The sequence below is a fragment of the Mytilus trossulus genome, chromosome 14, assembly GCF_036588685.1.
Source record: "Mytilus trossulus isolate FHL-02 chromosome 14, PNRI_Mtr1.1.1.hap1, whole genome shotgun sequence".
Lineage (NCBI taxonomy): Eukaryota > Metazoa > Mollusca > Bivalvia > Mytilida > Mytilidae > Mytilus > Mytilus trossulus.
This window is the reverse complement of record NC_086386.1, coordinates 12,012,931-12,035,762: the sequence shown is the minus strand read 5'-3', so window position 1 is coordinate 12,035,762 and position 22,832 is coordinate 12,012,931. Positions and strand designations below refer to the sequence as shown.

Sequence of the window (22,832 nt, the reverse complement as noted above, 5' to 3'; positions counted from 1 at the left end):
CACACATTCGGTACTTTTCGGCATATCCCTACGGCAAAGTTCCGAACCGGACCTAGCTCACTTCGAAGGTATTGACCCAAGCTATTCCCCACTTAAATATTTTTCTGGGATCCGGGCCCGTCTGGCCACCACAGAGGTTCAAAGTTGCCCATTTACTAATTTTCCATATCAACCACACATTCGGTACTTTTCGGCATATCCCTACGGCAAAGTTCCGAACGGGACCTAGCTCATTTCAAAGGTATTGACCCAAGCTATTCCCCACTTAAATATTTTTCTGGGATCCGGGCCCGTCTGGCCACCACAGAGATTCAAAGTTGCCCATCTACGTATTTTTCATATATACCACACATTCGGTACTTTTCGGCATATCCCTACGGCAAAGTTCCGAACCGGACCTAGCTCACTTCGAAGGTATTGACCCAAGCTATTCCCCACTTAAATATTTTTCTGGGATCCGGGCCCGTCTGGCCACCACAGAGGTTCAAAGTTGCCCATTTACTAATTTTCCATATCAACCACACATTCGGTACTTTTCGGCATATCCCTACGGCAAAGTTCCGAACGGGACCTAGCTCATTTCAAAGGTATTGACCCAAGCTATTCCCCACTTAAATATTTTTCTGGGATCCGGGCCCGTCTGGCCACCACAGAGATTCAAAGTTGCCCATCTACGTATTTTTCATATATACCACACATTCGGTACTTTTCGGCATATCCCTACGGCAAAGTTCCGAACCGGACCTAGCTCACTTCGAAGGTATTGACCCAAGCTATTCCCCACTTAAATATTTTTCTGGGATCCGGGCCCGTCTGGCCACCACAGAGGTTCAAAGTTGCCCATTTACTAATTTTCCATATCAACCACACATTCGGTACTTTTCGGCATATCCCTACGGCAAAGTTCCGAACGGGACCTAGCTCATTTCAAAGGTATTGACCCAAGCTATTCCCCACTTAAATATTTTTCTGGGATCCGGGCCCGTCTGGCCACCACAGAGATTCAAAGTTGCCCATCTACGTATTTTTCATATATACCACACATTCGGTACTTTTCGGCATATCCCTACGGCAAAGTTCCGAACCGGACCTAGCTCACTTCGAAGGTATTGACCCAAGCTATTCCCCACTTAAATATTTTTCTGGGATCCGGGCCCGTCTGGCCACCACAGAGGTTCAAAGTTGCCCATTTACTAATTTTCCATATCAACCACACATTCGGTACTTTTCGGCATATCCCTACGGCAAAGTTCCGAACGGGACCTAGCTCATTTCAAAGGTATTGACCCAAGCTATTCCCCACTTAAATATTTTTCTGGGATCCGGGCCCGTCTGGCCACCACAGAGATTCAAAGTTGCCCATCTACGTATTTTTCATATATACCACACATTCGGTACTTTTCGGCATATCCCTACGGCAAAGTTCCGAACCGGACCTAGCTCACTTCGAAGGTATTGACCCAAGCTATTCCCCACTTAAATATTTTTCTGGGATCCGGGCCCGTCTGGCCACCACAGAGGTTCAAAGTTGCCCATTTACTAATTTTCCATATCAACCACACATTCGGTACTTTTCGGCATATCCCTACGGCAAAGTTCCGAACGGGACCTAGCTCATTTCAAAGGTATTGACCCAAGCTATTCCCCACTTAAATATTTTTCTGGGATCCGGGCCCGTCTGGCCACCACAGAGATTCAAAGTTGCCCATCTACGTATTTTTCATATATACCACACATTCGGTACTTTTCGGCATATCCCTACGGCAAAGTTCCGAACCGGACCTAGCTCACTTCGAAGGTATTGACCCAAGCTATTCCCCACTTAAATATTTTTCTGGGATCCGGGCCCGTCTGGCCACCACAGAGGTTCAAAGTTGCCCATTTACTAATTTTCCATATCAACCACACATTCGGTACTTTTCGGCATATCCCTACGGCAAAGTTCCGAACGGGACCTAGCTCATTTCAAAGGTATTGACCCAAGCTATTCCCCACTTAAATATTTTTCTGGGATCCGGGCCCGTCTGGCCACCACAGAGATTCAAAGTTGCCCATCTACGTATTTTTCATATATACCACACATTCGGTACTTTTCGGCATATCCCTACGGCAAAGTTCCGAACCGGACCTAGCTCACTTCGAAGGTATTGACCCAAGCTATTCCCCACTTAAATATTTTTCTGGGATCCGGGCCCGTCTGGCCACCACAGAGGTTCAAAGTTGCCCATTTACTAATTTTCCATATCAACCACACATTCGGTACTTTTCGGCATATCCCTACGGCAAAGTTCCGAACGGGACCTAGCTCATTTCAAAGGTATTGACCCAAGCTATTCCCCACTTAAATATTTTTCTGGGATCCGGGCCCGTCTGGCCACCACAGAGATTCAAAGTTGCCCATCTACGTATTTTTCATATATACCACACATTCGGTACTTTTCGGCATATCCCTACGGCAAAGTTCCGAACCGGACCTAGCTCACTTCGAAGGTATTGACCCAAGCTATTCCCCACTTAAATATTTTTCTGGGATCCGGGCCCGTCTGGCCACCACAGAGGTTCAAAGTTGCCCATTTACTAATTTTCCATATCAACCACACATTCGGTACTTTTCGGCATATCCCTACGGCAAAGTTCCGAACGGGACCTAGCTCATTTCAAAGGTATTGACCCAAGCTATTCCCCACTTAAATATTTTTCTGGGATCCGGGCCCGTCTGGCCACCACAGAGATTCAAAGTTGCCCATCTACGTATTTTTCATATATACCACACATTCGGTACTTTTCGGCATATCCCTACGGCAAAGTTCCGAACCGGACCTAGCTCACTTCGAAGGTATTGACCCAAGCTATTCCCCACTTAAATATTTTTCTGGGATCCGGGCCCGTCTGGCCACCACAGAGGTTCAAAGTTGCCCATTTACTAATTTTCCATATCAACCACACATTCGGTACTTTTCGGCATATCCCTACGGCAAAGTTCCGAACGGGACCTAGCTCATTTCAAAGGTATTGACCCAAGCTATTCCCCACTTAAATATTTTTCTGGGATCCGGGCCCGTCTGGCCACCACAGAGATTCAAAGTTGCCCATCTACGTATTTTTCATATATACCACACATTCGGTACTTTTCGGCATATCCCTACGGCAAAGTTCCGAACCGGACCTAGCTCACTTCGAAGGTATTGACCCAAGCTATTCCCCACTTAAATATTTTTCTGGGATCCGGGCCCGTCTGGCCACCACAGAGGTTCAAAGTTGCCCATTTACTAATTTTCCATATCAACCACACATTCGGTACTTTTCGGCATATCCCTACGGCAAAGTTCCGAACGGGACCTAGCTCATTTCAAAGGTATTGACCCAAGCTATTCCCCACTTAAATATTTTTCTGGGATCCGGGCCCGTCTGGCCACCACAGAGATTCAAAGTTGCCCATCTACGTATTTTTCATATATACCACACATTCGGTACTTTTCGGCATATCCCTACGGCAAAGTTCCGAACCGGACCTAGCTCACTTCGAAGGTATTGACCCAAGCTATTCCCCACTTAAATATTTTTCTGGGATCCGGGCCCGTCTGGCCACCACAGAGGTTCAAAGTTGCCCATTTACTAATTTTCCATATCAACCACACATTCGGTACTTTTCGGCATATCCCTACGGCAAAGTTCCGAACGGGACCTAGCTCATTTTCAATACCCATAACCCAAGATCCTTTAAGAAACGTTTGTATTTCACCCAATTTTATATATTACAGAGTCTATATAATATGTTGAATTTGGGACATTGAAAGCCCACGGGGCTATAGGTTTTCACTGTATATGTTTTTGGCTTTCCATAGATATTTCTATTTATATTTCAGTATGTTTTTACAGTGGCCGGCTTTAGTTTTAGTTTTATATATCAAGTTAAATCTTTGATGAATCTTTGATGTCGTTTTATTGATAAAAATCTATATAACATAAAGACAAATATGCAACTTATATAAGGGTTTATATTCGAGGACAACGAGAACTTACGACAGACTGAAGGGGTCATTCATAAAACTATTTGCGGCGTATCTTTTCACTACTGTTAACTATGAAAATCCTACTTTTAACTGATTTTCAACTAAATTTTAATTTTGAACCGACTACTTTCAGCCGGTTGGATATTGGATATCGAATATCGAATAACAAACCGGCAGCTTACTTCATATACATATTAAAAACGGAATGAAATACTTTAAAAATCAATAGAAACTGTGAAATTGTCGATTCCTCCTGTTAGATTGCATTTTACTAAGATTTAGCGATTTTTGGAACGTTTGGGTCTCATTCAGTTTTTTGGTTTTTAGACATATCGTCAAAATTGGCTGCTGGAAAAAAGTGGCTGCTATCTTGATTGGCCGATAAAAGTGGCTGCCAGCTTGAGTCTAGTCGCAATTTACAAAAAGTTAGAGCACCAATTCAGGAAACCAAAAATCCGCCTTATCCTTTTTGTCATGTAGGGGTAGGTTTGAGTGGACTGTATCTAACTACTATGTCAAGTAACAGGTACATTATAGGATTTATCGATTTATACTCGGGGTGGCCAGAAGCTTTTAGTGTCGCAACAAAAAACACTGACAATGTTGCACATCTTTTAATTGAAGAAATTACTTCAAGGCATTCTGGGATTCAAGAAAGAAAGCCTATGATTCTATTGATAGAGTTTTGTTATTTAATAAATTAGGAAAATTGGGTGTTAGTACAAAATTTATGTATGCTTTAAAGGCTATTTATTCTAATGTAGAATGCAGTGTCAGATTAAATGGTAACATGACTGAATGGTTCAATGTAAATACTGGTTTAAAACAAGGCTGTGTATTGTCAACAGTAATGTTTAATATATTTATTAATGATTTAATTGATGATATAAAAATTGTTAGACATTGGTATTAATATTGATGGTGAAAAATTATCTATCTTGCTGTATGCCGATGACATAGTTTTATTAGCAGAAAATGCTGAGGATTTACAAAAATTATTAGATGTTTTAAATGTATGGTGTAATCAAAATAGTTTAAAAGTAAATTTGAGAAAATCAAATGTTATACATTTTAGAAATCCTTCTATAGCCAGATCAGATTTTCATTTTAGTTTAAATGATGAAAATATTGAGTATGCTTCAAAAAACAAATACTTAGGTTTATTGTTAACATAGTTTTCAGACTACCAATAATGGCAAAAGCTGTAGCCAGGTCAGCAAGTAGGGCATTAGGTTTACTTATTGTTAAATGTAAAGCACATGGTGGTTTTCAGCACAATATCTACACAAAGCTATTTGATACGATGGTTTGGTCAGTCATAAATTATGGCTCGTCTATTTGGGGCTCGAGAGATTTCTCGTGCATCACTGCAGTACAGAATCGCGCCATGCGTTTCTACATGGGTGTGGGTAAATATACCCCAAACGATGCTGTGTCAGGTGACATGGGCTGGAAACCACCATGTGTTAAACAGTGGATAAATATTTTTAGACACTGGTCCAAATGTACAAAAATGGACAATAATAGAATTAATTATAAAGTTTTTAAATGGTCAGTGATGAAAGGTAGTTGTAAATTAAAAAATTGGTGCTACAAAGTTATGGAGATGTTGAAATCATTTGATTTTGAAAGATATTGTAAAATAAATGAAAATTTGCTTGATAGTTATAGTATATCTCAGTTAGAAGAGAAAATGTTTGATAAATATAAAAAAGACTGGTGTACAAGAATTTTTTCATATAGTACTGGTTGTAAATTGAGAACATATAAACTTTTTAAACATACTTATAACACTGAGCAATATTTGCTACAAAAAATGCCACTGCACCATCGTAGTGCTTTTTCAAAGTTTAGATGTGGTGTAGCACCATTAAAAATTGAAACTGGTCGATATGAAAGAAAAAATCTAGAGTCTGTTTTAACTGCAATATTTTAGAGGAAGAAAAACATGAACTTTTAAATTGTCCCTTGTATGAAGATCTAAGACATGCTCTTTTTATTGATATATTGTGTCATAATGATATGTTTTTAAACTGGTCTGATGAAGAAAAATTTATATATATGTTTAAAAATACCAATATTTGTAATATTGTTGCCAAAACCTGCAATAACATTTTAACAAGGAGAAACAGTATTTTATATCATTAACTACTGTATTTGTAGTATTTTATAAAATGAATAAGTATTATTTGTATTTTAATAGTCTCTCATAATTCTTTTAAGAATGGCACATACATGTATTTAATTGTTTTAACTATGTTTACTGTATAATTAATTTTATAATTGTATCTTGTTTTAATCGTGTTGTATGTGGTGAGACTCTAATAAACTATTGAATTTGAATTTGAATTTGAATTCAAATTCTAACCAGATGCTCCGCAGGGCGTAGCTTTATACGACCGCAGAGGTTGAACCCTGAACGGTTGGGGCAAGTATGGACACAACATTCAAGCTGGATTCAGCTCTAAATTTGGATTGTGATTAAATAGTTGACACAGCATAGGTTTCTGACACAGAATGAATGTGTTCTAATGAACTTAATTTTTTTGTTTTCTCTTAGAGCAATTCACTATGCTGTTGAATATTAATCCTCTCAAAAAATGTTTGAAGAAATTTTCTTTTTATTTATGAAATTTCAAATGATAAAAATTGAACCCAATTTTTTAATCACATCCCCCTTTCCCTTATTCCAAAACTAATCTCAATTAAAAAATTCTAATGGAGTTTGCAACAATAACTACTCATTTAAATACATCATAAAATATTAAGATGTAAAAAAAACTGCTTGTTATCACTGAATGGTAAAGATTATTTAAATTTATCAGTTGGTAGTAAAAAGTGAATATACATTGTATATTGAATATAACAAAGATTTAAGTTGATTCTGGACAAAGAAAGATAACTCCAATTAAAAAAAATTCTTGCAATAAGATATTTCTTGCTTACTATTCTGGACAAAGAAAGATAACTCTAATTAAAAAAAAATTGCTATTTCACAATATTGTGAAATTAGACATTTCTTGCCATTGCACAATACTGTGCAATTGAAAAGACTTGCTATTGCACAATACTTAATATAATAATTTTAGATCCTGATTTGGACCAACTTGAAACTGGGCCCATAATCAAAAATCTAAGTAGATGTTTAGATTCAGCATATCAAAGAGGCCCAAGAATTTAATTTTTGTTAAAATCAAACTTAGTTTAATTATGGACCCTTTGGACCTTAATGTAGGCCAATTTGAAAACGGGACCAAAAATGAAGAATCTACATACACAGTTAGATTTGGCATATCAAAGAACCCCATTTATTCAATTTTTGATAAAATCAAATAAAGTTTAATTTTGGACCCAGATTTGGACCACCTTGAAAAATGGGCCAATAATCAAGAATCTAAGTACATTTTTAGATTCAACATATCAAAGAACCCAACCGATTCATTTTTTTGTCAAAATCAAACTAAGTTTAATTTTGCACCCTTTGGACCTTAATGTAGACCAATTTGAAAACATGACCAAAAGTTAAGAATCTGCATACACAGTTAGATTCGGCATATCAAAGAACCCCAATTATTCAATTTTGATGAAATCAAACAAATTTAATTTTGGACCCTTTGGGCCCCTTTTTCCTAAACTGTTGGGCCAAAACTCCCAAAATCAATACCAACCTTCCTTTTATGAACCCTGAACGGTTGGGGCAAGTATGGACACAACATTCAAGATGGATTCAGCTCTAAATTTGGATTGTGATTAAATACTTGACACAGCATAGGTTTCTGACACAGAATGAATGTGTTCTAATGAACTTAAAATTTTTGTTTTCTCTTAGAGCAATTCACTATGCTGTTCAATATTAATCCTCTCAAAAAATGTTTGAAGAAATTTTCTTTTTATTTATGATATTTCAAATGAGAAAAATTGAACCCAATTTTTTAATCACATCCCCCTTTCCCTTATTCCAAAACTAATCTCAATTAAAATATTCTAATGGAGTTTGCAACAATAACTACTCATTTAAATACATCATAAAATATTAAGATGTAAAAAAACTGCTTGTTATCACTGAATGGTAAAGATTATTTAAATTTATCAGTTGGTAGTAAAAAGTGAATATACATTGTATATTGTATATAACAAAGATTTAAGTTGATTCTGGACAAAGAAAGATAACTCCAATTAAAAAAAAATCTTGCAAAAAGATATTTCTTGCTTACTATTTTGGACAAAGAAAGATAACTCTAATTAAAAAAAAAATTGCTATTTCACAATATTGTGAAATTAGGTATTTCTTGCCATTGCACAATACTGTGCAATTGAAAAGACTTGCTATTCCACAATACTTAATATAATAATTTTAGATTCTGATTTGGACCAACTTGAAAACTGGGCCCATAATCAAAAATCTAAGTACATGTTTAGATTCAGCAAATCAAAGAGGCCCAAGAATTTAATTTTTGTTAAAATCAAGCTTAGTTTAATTTTGGACTCTTTGGACCTTAATGTAGGCCAATTTGAAAACGGGACCAAAAATGAAGAATCTACATACACAGTTAGATTTGGCATATCAAAGAACCCCATTTTTTCAATCTTTGATGAAATCAAAAAAGTTTAATTTTGGACCCCGATTTGGGCCAACTTGAAAACTGGGCTCGTAATAAAAAATCTAAATTCATTTTTAGATTCAGCATATCAAAGAACCCCAAGGATTCAATTTTTGTTAAAATCAAACTAAGTTTAATTTTGGACCCTTTGGACCTTAATGTAGACCAATTTGAAAACGGGACCAAAAGTTAAGAATCTACATACACAGATAGATTCGGCATATCAAAGAACCCCAATTATTCAATTTTGATGAAATCAAACAAAGTTTAATTTTGGACCCTTTGGGTCCCTTTTTCCTAAACTGTTGGGACCAAAACTCCCAAAATCAATACCAACTTTCCTTTTATGGTCATTAACCTTGTGTTTAAATTTCATAGATTTCTATTTACTTATACTAACGTTATGGTGCGAAAACCAAGAAAAATGCTTATTTGGGTCCCTATTTGGCCCCTAATTCCTAAACTGTTGGGACCTAAACTCCCAAAATCAATACCAATCTTCCTTTTGTGGTCATAAACATTATGTTTAAATTTCATTGATTTCTATTAACTTAAACTAAAGTTATTGTGCGAAAACCCAGAATAATGCTTATTTGGGCCCTTTTTTGGCCCCTAATTCCTAAACTGTTGAAACCAAAACTCCCAAAATCAATCCCAACCTTTCTTTTGTGATCATCAACCTTGTGTCAAAATTTCATAGATTTCTATTAACTTAAACTAAAGTTATAGTGCGAAAACCAAGAAAATGCTTATTTGGGCCCTTTTTGGCCCCTAATTCCTAAAATGTTGGGACCAAAACTCCCAAAATCAATACCAACTTTCCTTTTATGGTCATAAACCTTGTGATAAAATTTCATAGATTTCTATTCACTTTTACTAAAGTTAGAGTGCGAAAACTAAAAGTATTCGGACGACGACGACGACGACGACGACGACGACGACGACGACGACGACGACTACGACGACGACGACGCCAACGTGATAGCAATATACGACGAAATTTTTTTCAAAATTTGCGGTCGTATAACAAGTGATAATGGAGGGGAAAACTGTTATAAGGCTATGGAGGAAGTTTGTAAGGAACTTATTAATAATATAAAGCATATTAAAACTTCATTCTATCACCCTCAGGGTAATGCTAAAATAGGAAAATTTCAAAGAACATTGAAATTTATACCTGAACCAGGCTTTAGACCAAGCAATTAGATTCAATATCAATGAGTTCACCCAACTTTCACCTTTTTATGCATTATATAACAGGGATCCAGTTTTACCTTTAGATAACATTTTACAGCCTAGGAGAAAATACAATGTGGAGGAATATCATAAAATTGCCTTGCAACAACAACATTAATCATTTATGTTGGTTCATAAAACTATGAAAAAATCTAAGCAGAAACAAGCTAAGTACGCAAACAAACATAGCAAAGATATAAAGTTTGAGGTAGGAAACCCAGTTTTTAATAAAATCATAGAAGGGCAATCAAACTTTCAAAAAATTGACTCCGTACTATAGGATTATAGAACAAACTTCACCTGTTAGTTTCATTTAAAAAAAATCAGTTAGATGGGACAACCACAAAGGCTCATGCTGAACAAATTCGTTTGGCTAAGTTAGATTAGGAAATTCCTAACAACAATCAAGGTAGGGCATTATGAAAGCTGCGTATGTAGTTCCCATTGAGTCACATTCAGAAGACTCCTCTGATGATGAAAGCATAGATTCAGACACTCCGTTAAATCAAATTGCAAAAAGATATAAAAAGAAAGGAAAAAATCTGATGAAGAAGATGAAATACCATTTATGATTAGGACGTCTCTGACATTGACAATAACATGTCTAGCACTCATTCTTCGTCTGTAACATCTGAAATGTACGACATGGAAGATAACATGTCTGTGAATAGGGTAAAAATAAAAAAAATAATCAGGAACCTACTGATATTGGGGCTTAAGAAACATAATTATTATCTAAGGAACAAGTACAAAATCTAGTGAGAGCTTTAATAGGTATTATGTAGGTATCAATTGGCTTTATAGGTAGAAGGTAGGATGCAAATCATTTAAGAATTTCTAAAACTTATAAAATATGTTATATAAACCATTTGCAATTACAATTAAACATGTTGTCCTTAGGACACATGTCACCTAGTCTTATCTGACCCGGTAATTTTAGAGTGCTATTGACTGACAAAACACGACGACTATCGGCGACATTAAAAATAAAAAAAGTTATTGCTGCAAACCAAGAAAAAAACTAAATATATGCTGCTAAATACCAATGAAATTGACAAGTGCTCGAATCCTTTACTTAATTTTTGTGAAATTAAAAGTCCACTTTATCCATTTAATTTAAGTAAATTATATATCATAGCCTTATTTGCCAATAAAGAAAATTGGAAAACAAGATGTACAGTGAAGGTACGACCAAACACAATTTTGCCTATAGCAACTTATTTGACCAATAGTATGCAGTGTATATAAAGTGCGAATCCTGCTAGTTCATTTTTACTGTTATATGCGGGTAATATATTTATTTACGTCAGGCGTATGAATTTTCCAGTTCAGGTAGCGGGCTAATTGTAATAACAATAGAGTAAGAAGTTCCGTTAGTATTTAAAGTCGTGCGTGCACGAGAAAAGTTATCGACAAGGGTGGAGACCATCTGACGAGTAGTGTATTTGTGTATAGGAAGATTTGAAATGTCCGACACTGAAGTATCCATACCAAGTAAGGAGTCCCTTGAACCAGATAAGATTTCCGACGAAGACGTTAGTAATGCCGATTTGTTTTCTTTGTTCACGACCTACATGAACAGCAAGTTGGCAGGTATTGAGAGAAACTTGGACGACAAGACCCACAGCCTTGCTAAGAAGGTGAAGAAAGTCGAAACCACGTTCCGTTTTAAAGGGAACCAAATACAGTTTGAGTTAAATTCTGACATTATAGACAGTATTGACAGAGCCGTAGAATACATTGACAGTAAGAGGCCCGCTAGAGCTACGAAGCTTCTTGAAGAGTCCAGTAAAGTACTTAAAATGCGTAACAAGCTGATCCGGATAGCCGATAAGTCGGAGGGTGGCTGGAACACAGTGCAGGAGTATTTATCAGACGACGTTGCCAGTAACTCTGAGGATGAAAAACGTATTAGAGCGGCGGAAACTAGAGCAGTTAGGAAAATTAAGACGACAAAGACAGAGAAAAAACAAGGCCGTAAAAGACCCGCTGAAGCAGCAGGAGCACCCAGTCAAGGTACACATAATGGCGGCAGCTTTATTCCTACTATTTCTACACAACAGCCCTTTCGTGGCAGCCACGGCCAAGCTGGCCCGAGTAGACAGGCCAAGGCCGGAGACATGTGCTATTCATGTGCCAACTTTGGGCACTGGGCTAGAGATTGCCGAGCTAAGGACAAAAAATCTGGATACAGAGGAGGTGCCGTTTAAAGAGTATGGACCACACAGTGACATTTTTCAGGTACATGATAATTTAAACATGTTTAGCTCTTATTGTGATTATGAAGAGGGTTTCAAAAATATTCATGTAAAAGGTAGATTACAAAAATCTCTTACTTTTTGGCAAAATATCGGAGCATCTAATTTTATTCTTGATGTAATTGAAAACGGGTATAAAATTCCAATGAGAAATGAACCAGATAGTGTAATTTTACAAAATAATAAATCTGCTTTAATGCATGAAAAATTTGTTGATTCGGCAATTGAAGATCTTGTTATTTCAGGGTCAGCTGAGGTTGTTACCGTTAGACCACATGTAATAAACCCGCTAACGGTATCTGTCAGTTCGAAAGGTAAAGAAAGGTTAATATTGGATTTACGTCATGTTAATGAACATGTAGTTTTGAGTAGAATTAAATTTGAAGATTTGAAAACAGTCAGTCAATATATTAAGTCTGAGAGTTTTGGGTTTATTTTTGATTTAAAGTCGGGCTATCATCACGTAGACGTCTTCCATGCACACAGACAATATTTAGGTTTTCAATGGAAAAACAAGTTTTATGTTTTTACAGTACTTCCATTTGGTCTGAAAACAAGCGGTTATATATTTACTAAAGTTATAAGACCGTTAGTTAAGAATTGGCGGAAAGACGGGATTAAAGTAGTTGTTTATTTAGACGACGGGTTCGGTGTAGCTGAAACGTCTGATATATGTACTTTACATTCTCAAAAAGTGAAAACAGATCTAATTAATTCAGGATTTGTACCTAACAAAGATAAGTGCAAATGGAACCCATCGCAAGATTTAGACTGGTTAGGTTTTCACTGGGATTTGAAATTGGGGAAACTTTCAGTTCCAGACAAAAAATTAAGTGATATTGTTCAGTTGTGCAATTTATTACAAAAAGGTTCACGAGTTAAAATCAGAGATTTAGCCGGATTTTGCGGTAAGATTATCTCATTGAAGCCTGCTATTGGTAATGTCACACAGATTATGACTAGAAATATTTTCTCGGTGATCAATCAACGTAAGCATTGGGATCAATTTGTAAATATTTTTACCTTCCCAGATTGTATTGAAGAGTTGAGATTTTGGCAAGAGAATATTTTATCGCTAAAACCTTCTGATTTGTTTAATATTTATTCAGATTTTCATGTATTTACGGACGCGAGTGACACAGGCGCTGGTGGCTTTGTCTCAGATACAGCTTATGTTTTTCACAAGATGTGGTTAAATCATGAGAAATTTAGAAGCTCCACATGGAGAGAGATAAAAGCGATACAAATATGCTTAAAATCTTTTAATAAAGTACTTAGAAATAGTACGGTTACTGTACACACAGATAATCAGAATGCTGTGAGTATAGTGCGGAAAGGCAGTAAGGTGCCCGAGTTACAGAACTTAGCTTTAGACATTTTTAATATTTGTGTTTTACATAAAATTTGTTTACACGTCCTTTGGGTCCCTCGGGAGCAAAACGAAAAAGCTGATTTATTAAGTAGAATAGTAGATGTAGATGATTGGGGTGTTTCCCCTGAATTTTTTAGATTTGTGGATTTGATGTGGGGCCCACACAGTTTTGATAGATTTGCGAATACTGAAAACGCAAAAACTAAAAGATTTAGTTCGATTTATTGGAACCCTGGTACATCAGCTGTAGATGCTTTCACAAGTAATTGGTCTTGTGAAAACAATTGGTTAGTACCTCCAGTTTCGCTAGCATCTAAGACAATCAACCATTTAGTTAAGTGCAGAGCACAAGGCACTTCGGTTGTCCCTAGATGGCCTTCGGCACCATTTTGGCCTTTACTGTTTAACGAGAATTTATGTTACAAGGAATACGTGGAAGACGTATTAGAATTTCATGAGAACGAGAGAATTTTTGTACCTGGACATAACTTGAATTCAATATTTGCAAACGGGAAATTTTCCGGTACAGTTCTAGCAGTAAAACTAAATGCTAATATTTAAAAACTTTTTTGTAGAAAACGTTCGTCACTGGACATGGTATTATTTGGTCATCGGACTATGTTTGTACAGATGTACTTTGTCACCGGACCTACACTGGAAGTGTACTTGCCTACTTGGTCACTGGACCCCTGAGAAGTATTTTATTTGGTCATTGGACCTTTTTTGTGTTCACCACTGGGTGATAGTTGGTCACTGGGCCACATCTGGCCATTAGAGGTAATTATATTTATATATTTAAGTTGATTCAATGTCTTCCTTTTAAAAAATGTTAAAAGAAGGTTTTGTTTGCAGAAAATTTTTTCATCCGGATTTTGGAATGACAGTGACCGTGTACAAAGTTCAGAATTGAAAAGACTTCTATTTCATTTACGTTCCACAGTAATTGATTCGAGAGCAAAGACTACCGTTTCCAAGTATGCTAATGGTTTTAAAAGATTTTTAGCATGGGCACAAAAATATCCAGAAATAGATTCAATCCTACCGGCAAGTGATTTGTACGTACATGTAAGCCTTTATTTACAACATCTCATGCAGACAGTAAAGCATTATAGTTCAGTTGAAGCGGCTTTCTACAGTATTAAGTGGGCTCACAAGTTAGCAAATTTAGTTGATCCTTGCGAATCTGATTTAGTTCGTAGTATAGTAGAATCTTCGAAACGGATTTTGAATAGGCCTGTACAGAAGAAAGAACCAATAGATGCTACTATTATAAAAACTTTGTTTAATAGATTTTGTAATCCCAGGACACTTAGAGATTTGCGATTATTATATATTTGTACGGTTTCATACGCAGGATTCTTGAGATATAGCGAACTTTGTTCAATTAAGGCCAATAATCTGACTTTCAAACCAGAATATTTAGAAATTTTTATCTCTAGCAGCAAAACAGACTGTTACAGGAAAGGAAAAAGCGTTGTTATAGCTAAAACGAATACACCATTTTGTCCTGTAGCAATTTTGTTAGATTACATAAAAGCAGGTGACATTGTTTTGACTTCTGATATGTATATTTTCAGATAAATTGTTTATGTTAAGAAATATAACAAATTTGTTTTAAGTAAAAATAATGCAAAACTGTCATATACACGTGCAAGAGAAATTGTTAAAGCAGCACTTTCTTTCATTGGTTTAGATGCCAAATTATTTGGCCTTCATAGTTTTAGATCAGGCGGTGCTTCTGCAGCCGCAAATAATGGAATTTCAGACAGACTCTTTAAAGCTGACGGTCGTTGGAAAACCGAAAACGCAAAAGATGGATACATTGCTGATAATCTTGATAAACGTTTGTCTGTTTCTAGAAAACTCGGCATCTGACATGCTTTCTTTGTACACTTGAAGATGGTCACCGCACCTGACTGTCTCTATAATGGTGTTTTTCTTTATTAATACAGAAACAATTTCACAGCTAATAATTGATACATACGTATTATTTATTCGTAGTTGGTATTAGGTTGTCGTTGGAAAATAAGGAGCCTAGAGTATATAAATAATTTATTTTCGGTTGAACAGAGTGAATTGAGAAAATAAATATATTTATTTACGTCAGGCGTATGAATTTTCCAGTTCAGGTAGCGGGCTAATTGTAATAACAATAGAGTAAGAAGTTCCGTTAGTATTTAAAGTCGTGCGTGCACGAGAAAAGTTATCGACAAGGGTGGAGACCATCTGACGAGTAGTGTATTTGTGTATAGGAAGATTAATCTTCAGTATAACAGTTCATGCCTTATATATATGTAGAGTTCATATTTTAATTATGCGCATTTCTTTTGTAGATCGTATGTTAATTGAATGAACTGATGCCATTGTGTATTATTTGAATGAACTGATACCATAGTGGTGAAAACTATTTGAGGACATTTGTCTTGTGTTTTATTTGTTTAATAAATTATGAAGATGGTCACCGCACCTGACAGTCTCTATAATGGTGTTTTTCTTTATTAATACAGAAACAATTTCACAGCTAATAATTGATACATACGTATTATTTATTCGTAGTTGGTATTAGGTTGTCGTTGGAAAATAAGGAGCCTAGAGTATATAAATAATTTATTTTCGGTTGAACAGAGTGAATTGAGAAAATAATGTCTATTGTAGAATAAAGGATCATGGGAACACTCTATTTGTTTACGTTTTGAAAATATCAAGTTAAAGGATTTTAAGTTAAGTTTTAACATATTTTCATTGTGATATGTCTTTATAATGTATACAAACATAGCATTAAAGTTCAAATAAGTGTTATAAAAGCATCATAATATAGCATATAGATTATTGAAAGCGATCCATTTTTACTATAGATGCGATGAATTATCACTGTAAGTGCAGTCATTATTAATGTAGAATTTTCAAAGATGCGAGGAATTTTTATTGTAGAATTATGTGATAAATGAACTTGCAACAAATGAAAAAAAACTTAGTTGATGACTTTAGGATTTATGATACATGTATTTTCAATTGAAATACAAACTCCTCATTCATTCTTCATCAAATATATAGCTTTTCAAACTTGTAACAAAAGCGATTCTCAAAATGTCATATTGTATTCTTCAGATTACGTTTCTCCTTGATTTTAACTTATAAAGGGAATCACTGGAGCGTGACAGCAGCGGGCCTCTTAGGCAGTCAGTGGGCCCCTACTTATGAAAAATTTTAGATCCGCGAATGGATACTACCGCAGAGGTAAAACCATGCACATTTGGGTAATTGTACACAAAATGCATGCTACAATTCATTTTTGTTGATTTAAGACCCTTTGGAACTCTATGTGGGCTATTTCAGCAACTGGGCAAAAAATCCCCAAACTAGATACACAGTTAGATTCAGCATGTCAACGAATTCCAAATATCTATATTAAAGGACTTTTGTCTATAAATTTGGACCCCACGAAATTGAAAAAGGGACCAAAAATATAAAAAAAATGCATGCATCGGATACATTTGTTATCGAAGGCATGACTGTAACAATAGGATGAATATACAAAAATATCTTATTCTGGGGTCTCATTGGGGGGTTCTGATCCCGGATCCCGCTTACTGTTTTGGCAGATTCCCGAATTCCGCTTATTGTTTTGTCAGATTCCCGTATCCCGCTTATACTATGCAGTTCTAATTTATTTGTAATTATCCGTGTCCCGCTAGACTTCATTTCCCGTTTTTCACTACACAATCATTTGACTTTCACCTGTCACGCTTGCAAAAAATCGGCAATCCGGCGTGACGCTTATACCCAAATGCGACCCACTATTTTACTCTATTTTGACTCATATTAAGCCCATTATAAATATATTAAAAAGGCAGCGTGGATTTTTTTATCCCTTTTTATCCCGTCTCGTTTCGTTTTTGAGCCATATATAGATGTCGTATGTGACAATGAGACAACTCTCCATCCGAGTCACAATTTATAAAAGTAGACCATTATACGTCAAAATACGGTCTTCAACATGGAGTCTTGGTTCACACCGAACAGCAAGTTATAAAGGGCTCCAGTGTAAAACCTTTTAAACGGGAAAACAAAGGTGCAATCTATATCAAGATGTACGTAATTAGTGGTGAAGCGTCATGGAAATGGATAAAAAAAAATAAGGATAAAGATCCCTATACGCTTTATAAAAAACTAAATGGAATACATTTGAAATAAATGTAATTTCTATTAAAATTAGAGTGTTTTAAAACCAAACTTTCCGCCGTAAGTTATAATTTTATCAAATCTTTCTCTTACTTTATCTATTATTTGAGCAAGTCGGCTAAATTAAGGCTTTACAGCTAATTTCTTAATGCATGTAAAGCAAAATTTTGGTTGGCTTGCTTGCTTTATTTGTATAATTGTTTATACAAACTTTGTAAATAAGATTGACATTTTTAAACAATATGAAAAGGCAAAGTTTAACCTGTATTTTTAAATATTTGAATTAAATTGGGTGTTATCATAATGATTATCCAATAAAAAAAAAAGCAAGCAAATCAACTAAAGTCTTGCTCTACATGCTTAAAGAAATGAGCTGTAATAGATAAAAAAATATATAAATACAGTGAAAATGCACCGCATATACAATACTAATGATTCGCTCCACAGTGAAAATGAAAGAATAGTATCATTATTCGACAGTAAACATGACTAGCATTACGAAATCATCATAGTGGAATTTAGTTAAATATGAAGAAACTGAATGACAAAACATATGCTACGTTATACAACTTTAATAATTGTATTAAAATGAATATTTTTTACTGCAACAAAATCTTACTTGTTAGTTATAAAGCACCTGCACGATCTGTTCGTGAAATGTCCTAAATATTGTATATTGAATTTCCAAATTGGGGAGTAGGTATATCAATGGGTTTGGGTGCGATATTCATTGGAATAGCTATATTTTTGCACTGTAAGTTTTTTTAGAAACAAATCTTGGTTAGCCAAAAAGAAAGGTGTGAGTTCGGGTTCTAATGCCACGAACGATGGGTACCAAATGGTGACAACGCAAATGGTTGAGACAGAAGTACCTGATTCCAGAGAGAAGCTTCCCTCTGCACCATTACTTAAAGACGATGCAAAACTGAAGACCGATGCGACCACTCTCTTGAGAAAGGTGTACCCAGAGCCAGATACGTCAACTACTTCGTAAAAGGACTGGATGTAAACCATACAACGTAGATGACCGAATCCACTATCAGAAGACGAACCGTGTAAATAAATTTAAAGTGACCCTATGAACTGTGTAAATAGAATTGTATAAACACTTGCGTTCCTACCCAGTATTTAGGAACAACATACTATGATGGTGATGGAAATAAAGCATTAACTATGTATACCGAAATAGACTTATGATTCGAATGAACTTTGTGTAAACATATCCAGTTATTGAACTTATAGAACTTTATAAACTTTAGATGATTGGTGATGGTTACCGGAAACTTTACAATGAACTATCAGAATAACCTACAGGAAGAAAAAATACCGTATTTTATTGAACTTTCGTTTCTATTTTGGAGGAAAGGCATAAGTGCTCAAAGACACAATAGTTTTCATATCATTAATTATCAAGAAGTAATTAGATACAGCATAACCGAAACATTTGCATGTACCCTTTAGACACTTAATAACAATCTGTACGAATATTATAGGCATATACCCTGCAGCCAATAAATGACCATGTCTACTGTGAAATAACATGTATCCTTCAGGGGTTAATTGCATAGTTTGACAATTAACCACAGACACATATTATTCAACATCAAGACTACTACGTTACCTGCAAACAGTTATGGGCCCTTGTTTATGAACCACTGGACTATATAAAATCCGATTTAGAACTCAAACGGCGGAGAGGACAGATTGGTACAAGAGATTCGTACAGATAGATTCCGCCAAGGTCTCCCCCCTTGTGGGTAGGCTTGAACTCATGCGCTTAAATATCCGAACGTAGGCTCCATCAGGACTGAACAGTTATACCACTATACGATCACGTGCCCGTGTGAGATATTGAACATTCGAACAATTCAACTTTAAAGACAGTTTGTGAACATTCAAACATGTGAACTTAAGGATATTTCCTGACTTTGTAATTACTAAATAAAACATATTTATCCGATAGATCTACTAACTCCGTTACATTTGAAGGATAAATACCTGAGAAAAGTTCTGCAACTTTAAAACAGGAGCTTTTACTAATGCATTCTTCCAACTTGAAAATGTTTTTTCATGAATATCTTTCCAGCATACCTGATTTGGTTGTCCCTTTTTCGTCAGATCAGTAAGCGGACTAGCTATATCTAAGAACTCGGGAATAAACTTTCTGTAAAATTCAGCCATGCCAATGAAACTTCTGACTTGTTTGTTGGTTGTAGGCCTATGAGCATTTTTGATTATGAAATTGAGAATGAAAATGGGGAATATGTCAAAGAGACAACAACCCGACCATAGAAAAAAAAACAACAGCAGAAGGTCACTAACAGGTCTTCAATGTAGCAAGAAATTCCCGCACCCGGCGGCGTCCTTCAGCTGGCCCCTAAACAAATATATACTAGTTCAGTGATAATGAACGCCATACTAATTTCCAAATTGTACACAAGAAACTAAAATAAAAAAAATACAAGACTAACAAAGGACAGAGGCTCCTAACTTGGGACAGGCGCAAAAATGCGGCGGGGTTAAACATGTTTATGAGATCTCAACCCTCCCCCTATACCGCCACCCTCCCCCTATATCCCTATATCTCAATTTTATCTGGATTTTGTGAAAGGCGATCTGTTCCAACAATGTGACCTAAAACTTGAAGACAGATATACGCTGTATAACACTTCGAGGGTCTTGCTGACAAATTAGCAGATGCCAACCTCTCAACTACACTCCCCAAAACCTCCCTATGGTGATTGAAAGAAAGTGTGTACACTATAATATCGTCAACAAAGTTATCAACGTTTTCCAACCCTTCTAAAACTTTTGGAACTATTTTTGATTGTAACATAAATCAAGTGAAAATGCAATAGTTTTACGGCTCTTGACGTAGGGCATATATATTATTTTAATTCGAGTGTAAGAGTTGGACACTTTTTATGCCGGGTTCTTCTCATTAATTGTTACTATCAAATAATTACATTAGATGCATGTTTCATTATAATACCTTATTCTGCACATCACGTTTGTTTTCCTTATTCAATTGATTTACACAATAATACTTATCATTCATGACAACTCAAGGTGCGACAATGAAGTGTACAGGTAAATTAAATAAAAACAATGATAATCAAAGTACTGAAGTACTGCACAGCGGAGGACCTCAAGTTATGTTGAGTTATTGATAAATGACATGAGTTTATAGGATACCTGCCGGACAGATATGTCCATCTTACAATATAGTACACGTAATATAATTTACTATCATATCTGAGATACTGATTGAACTAGGAAACTTAACTTTGTGAATTATCATATTAAAACAGATAAATTGTAATATTAGGGCGAAAGATACCAGATGAACAGCAAACTCATAAATCGAAAATAAACTTACACAATGTCATGACTAAAACTGAAAAAGACATACAGACAAATAATAGTACACTAGAAACAACTAAAACCCTAAGACTAAGCAACATGAACCCCACCAAACATTGCGGGTGATCTCAGGTGCTCCGGATGGGTAAGCGTATCCTACTCTACAAATGGCATTTATTAACAATGTTTGTACTTGTAGTATTAAGGTCTTCTATTTTCTGAAACATTTAGCTTTTGAATCAATTGCTAATGTTAACATCTTCAAGCCGGTTCAAGGTATGTATAGCATTATAAATATGAGTAACTGTAACAAATTAGAATATAAAATATACGTGTACATCACACCAACTTGATAGAAAAAGTAAAATCGATGGACAATTTTGCTCTCATAGTACAAAGAAAATAATCTTTTATTGCAAATATTTGCATCAGTTTACAGTTAAATATATACAGTTTCAATATTCTTTTCGTACTCAAGTAGAATATTCGTAATTCTCATTAAAAAAAATATGTTTTCCGTGAGGATTCAAAAATAAATTACTGTACCATCAGTCTAGAACCGATTGTATTCTTGATGCGATTTCCGATTTTTTGACTGTATGACCAGTCGTGATTTTGAAGAAAAAACCAAAGACGGCAATTTTAAGGTATAAACGTATCTATGTGATATTATGAAATGTCAAGGGACTATAACGTATCTATGTGATCTTATGAAATGTCTAAAATAAATTCAGATCGTGGTGATGTCGCGGTATGAGCGGCACGATGCTACTACGACTTCTACTACTACGCTTCTTCAACGATCCCGCTACGATTATACCACGTTCTCACCATGTCAACATCGTGTTCCGTATCAACACAGTTCTATTCCATCTATTTCTGATAAATACGTAGATTTCTCTCTCGGAAACAATACAGTCATGCCACCAAAATCTACTTAAAACACGTGGGCGTTGTGGTAGGGGTTGATGTAGAAGCAGAGGGAGATAGATTTATTTCCCAGATGGTATAACAAGCCCAGTAGTCAGCACTGTTTGTGCTGACATGAATTGTCATTGATATAGTTATATTTATAAAATAACTGTTCACAAATTTTTGAATTTTTTGAAAAACTAAGGCTTTTCTACCTCAGGCATAGATTACCTTAGCTGTATGCAAAACTTTTAGGAATTTTGGTTCTCAATGCTCTTCAACTTCGTACTTTTTTTGGCCTTTTTAACTTTTTTGGATTCGAGCGTCACTGATGAGTCTTTTGTAGACGAAAAGCGCGTCTGGCGTATATACTAAATTTAGTCCTGGTATCTATGAAGAGTTTATAGTAACAAATACTGGTCAAGCAGAGATGTCGAACCGTCCAATCCAACCTAAATTACAACCTATTGCTGTTCCATAAAGCTCAAATAACGATTTTTTGTTTTGTGTACGATAGCAGATCTAGAGATGGGGCAATATGCGCAATTGTTTCTCCATAGGCCGTAATGGTAACGTTTTCTTCTGTTGCTCAGCCCATATCGTAAACTTGTGTATGTATGATGGCTTGTTTTGAAGCTGAGACATTTTTACATATGTGGTTAAATTTTCGCGGTACGAAGTGTGATTCATTTTTCCGTAATTTAGCAAACCCCGAGTATCCTTTTGCGATGTGGCTCCTCATGGTAAAAAATCCCATTTTCAACACAATAAGTTCTTTGAAATTTTAATACTTTGAACATTTAATAGCTTCATGGTTTTAACACATTTATTCTGTGTTCCCTTACTTTCTAAATTAACACTAATGGTTCAGCTCAGTCATTTGTTTATCATAGAA

General features: G+C 35.7%; 1 protein-coding gene across 1 annotated transcript; it reads left to right on the top strand.

Moving 5' to 3' along the window:
- The first annotated feature begins 11,155 nt into the window (after nucleotides 1–11,155).
- On the top strand, nucleotides 11,156–16,106 carry LOC134696892 (uncharacterized). The gene is made up of 3 exons (XM_063558853.1): nucleotides 11,156–12,091; nucleotides 14,056–14,257; nucleotides 15,814–16,106. The coding sequence occupies exon 1, from the start codon at nucleotides 11,317–11,319 to the stop codon at nucleotides 12,058–12,060; it is 744 nt and encodes a 247-aa protein (XP_063414923.1). The 5' UTR covers nucleotides 11,156–11,316; the 3' UTR covers nucleotides 12,061–12,091; nucleotides 14,056–14,257; nucleotides 15,814–16,106.
- The last annotated feature ends 6,726 nt before the right edge of the window (nucleotides 16,107–22,832 follow it).

Coding starts and splice junctions, on each gene's coding strand:
- LOC134696892 (XM_063558853.1), top strand. CDS start 11,317: ATGTCCGACACTGAAGTATCCATACCAAGTAAGGAGTCCCTTGAACCA.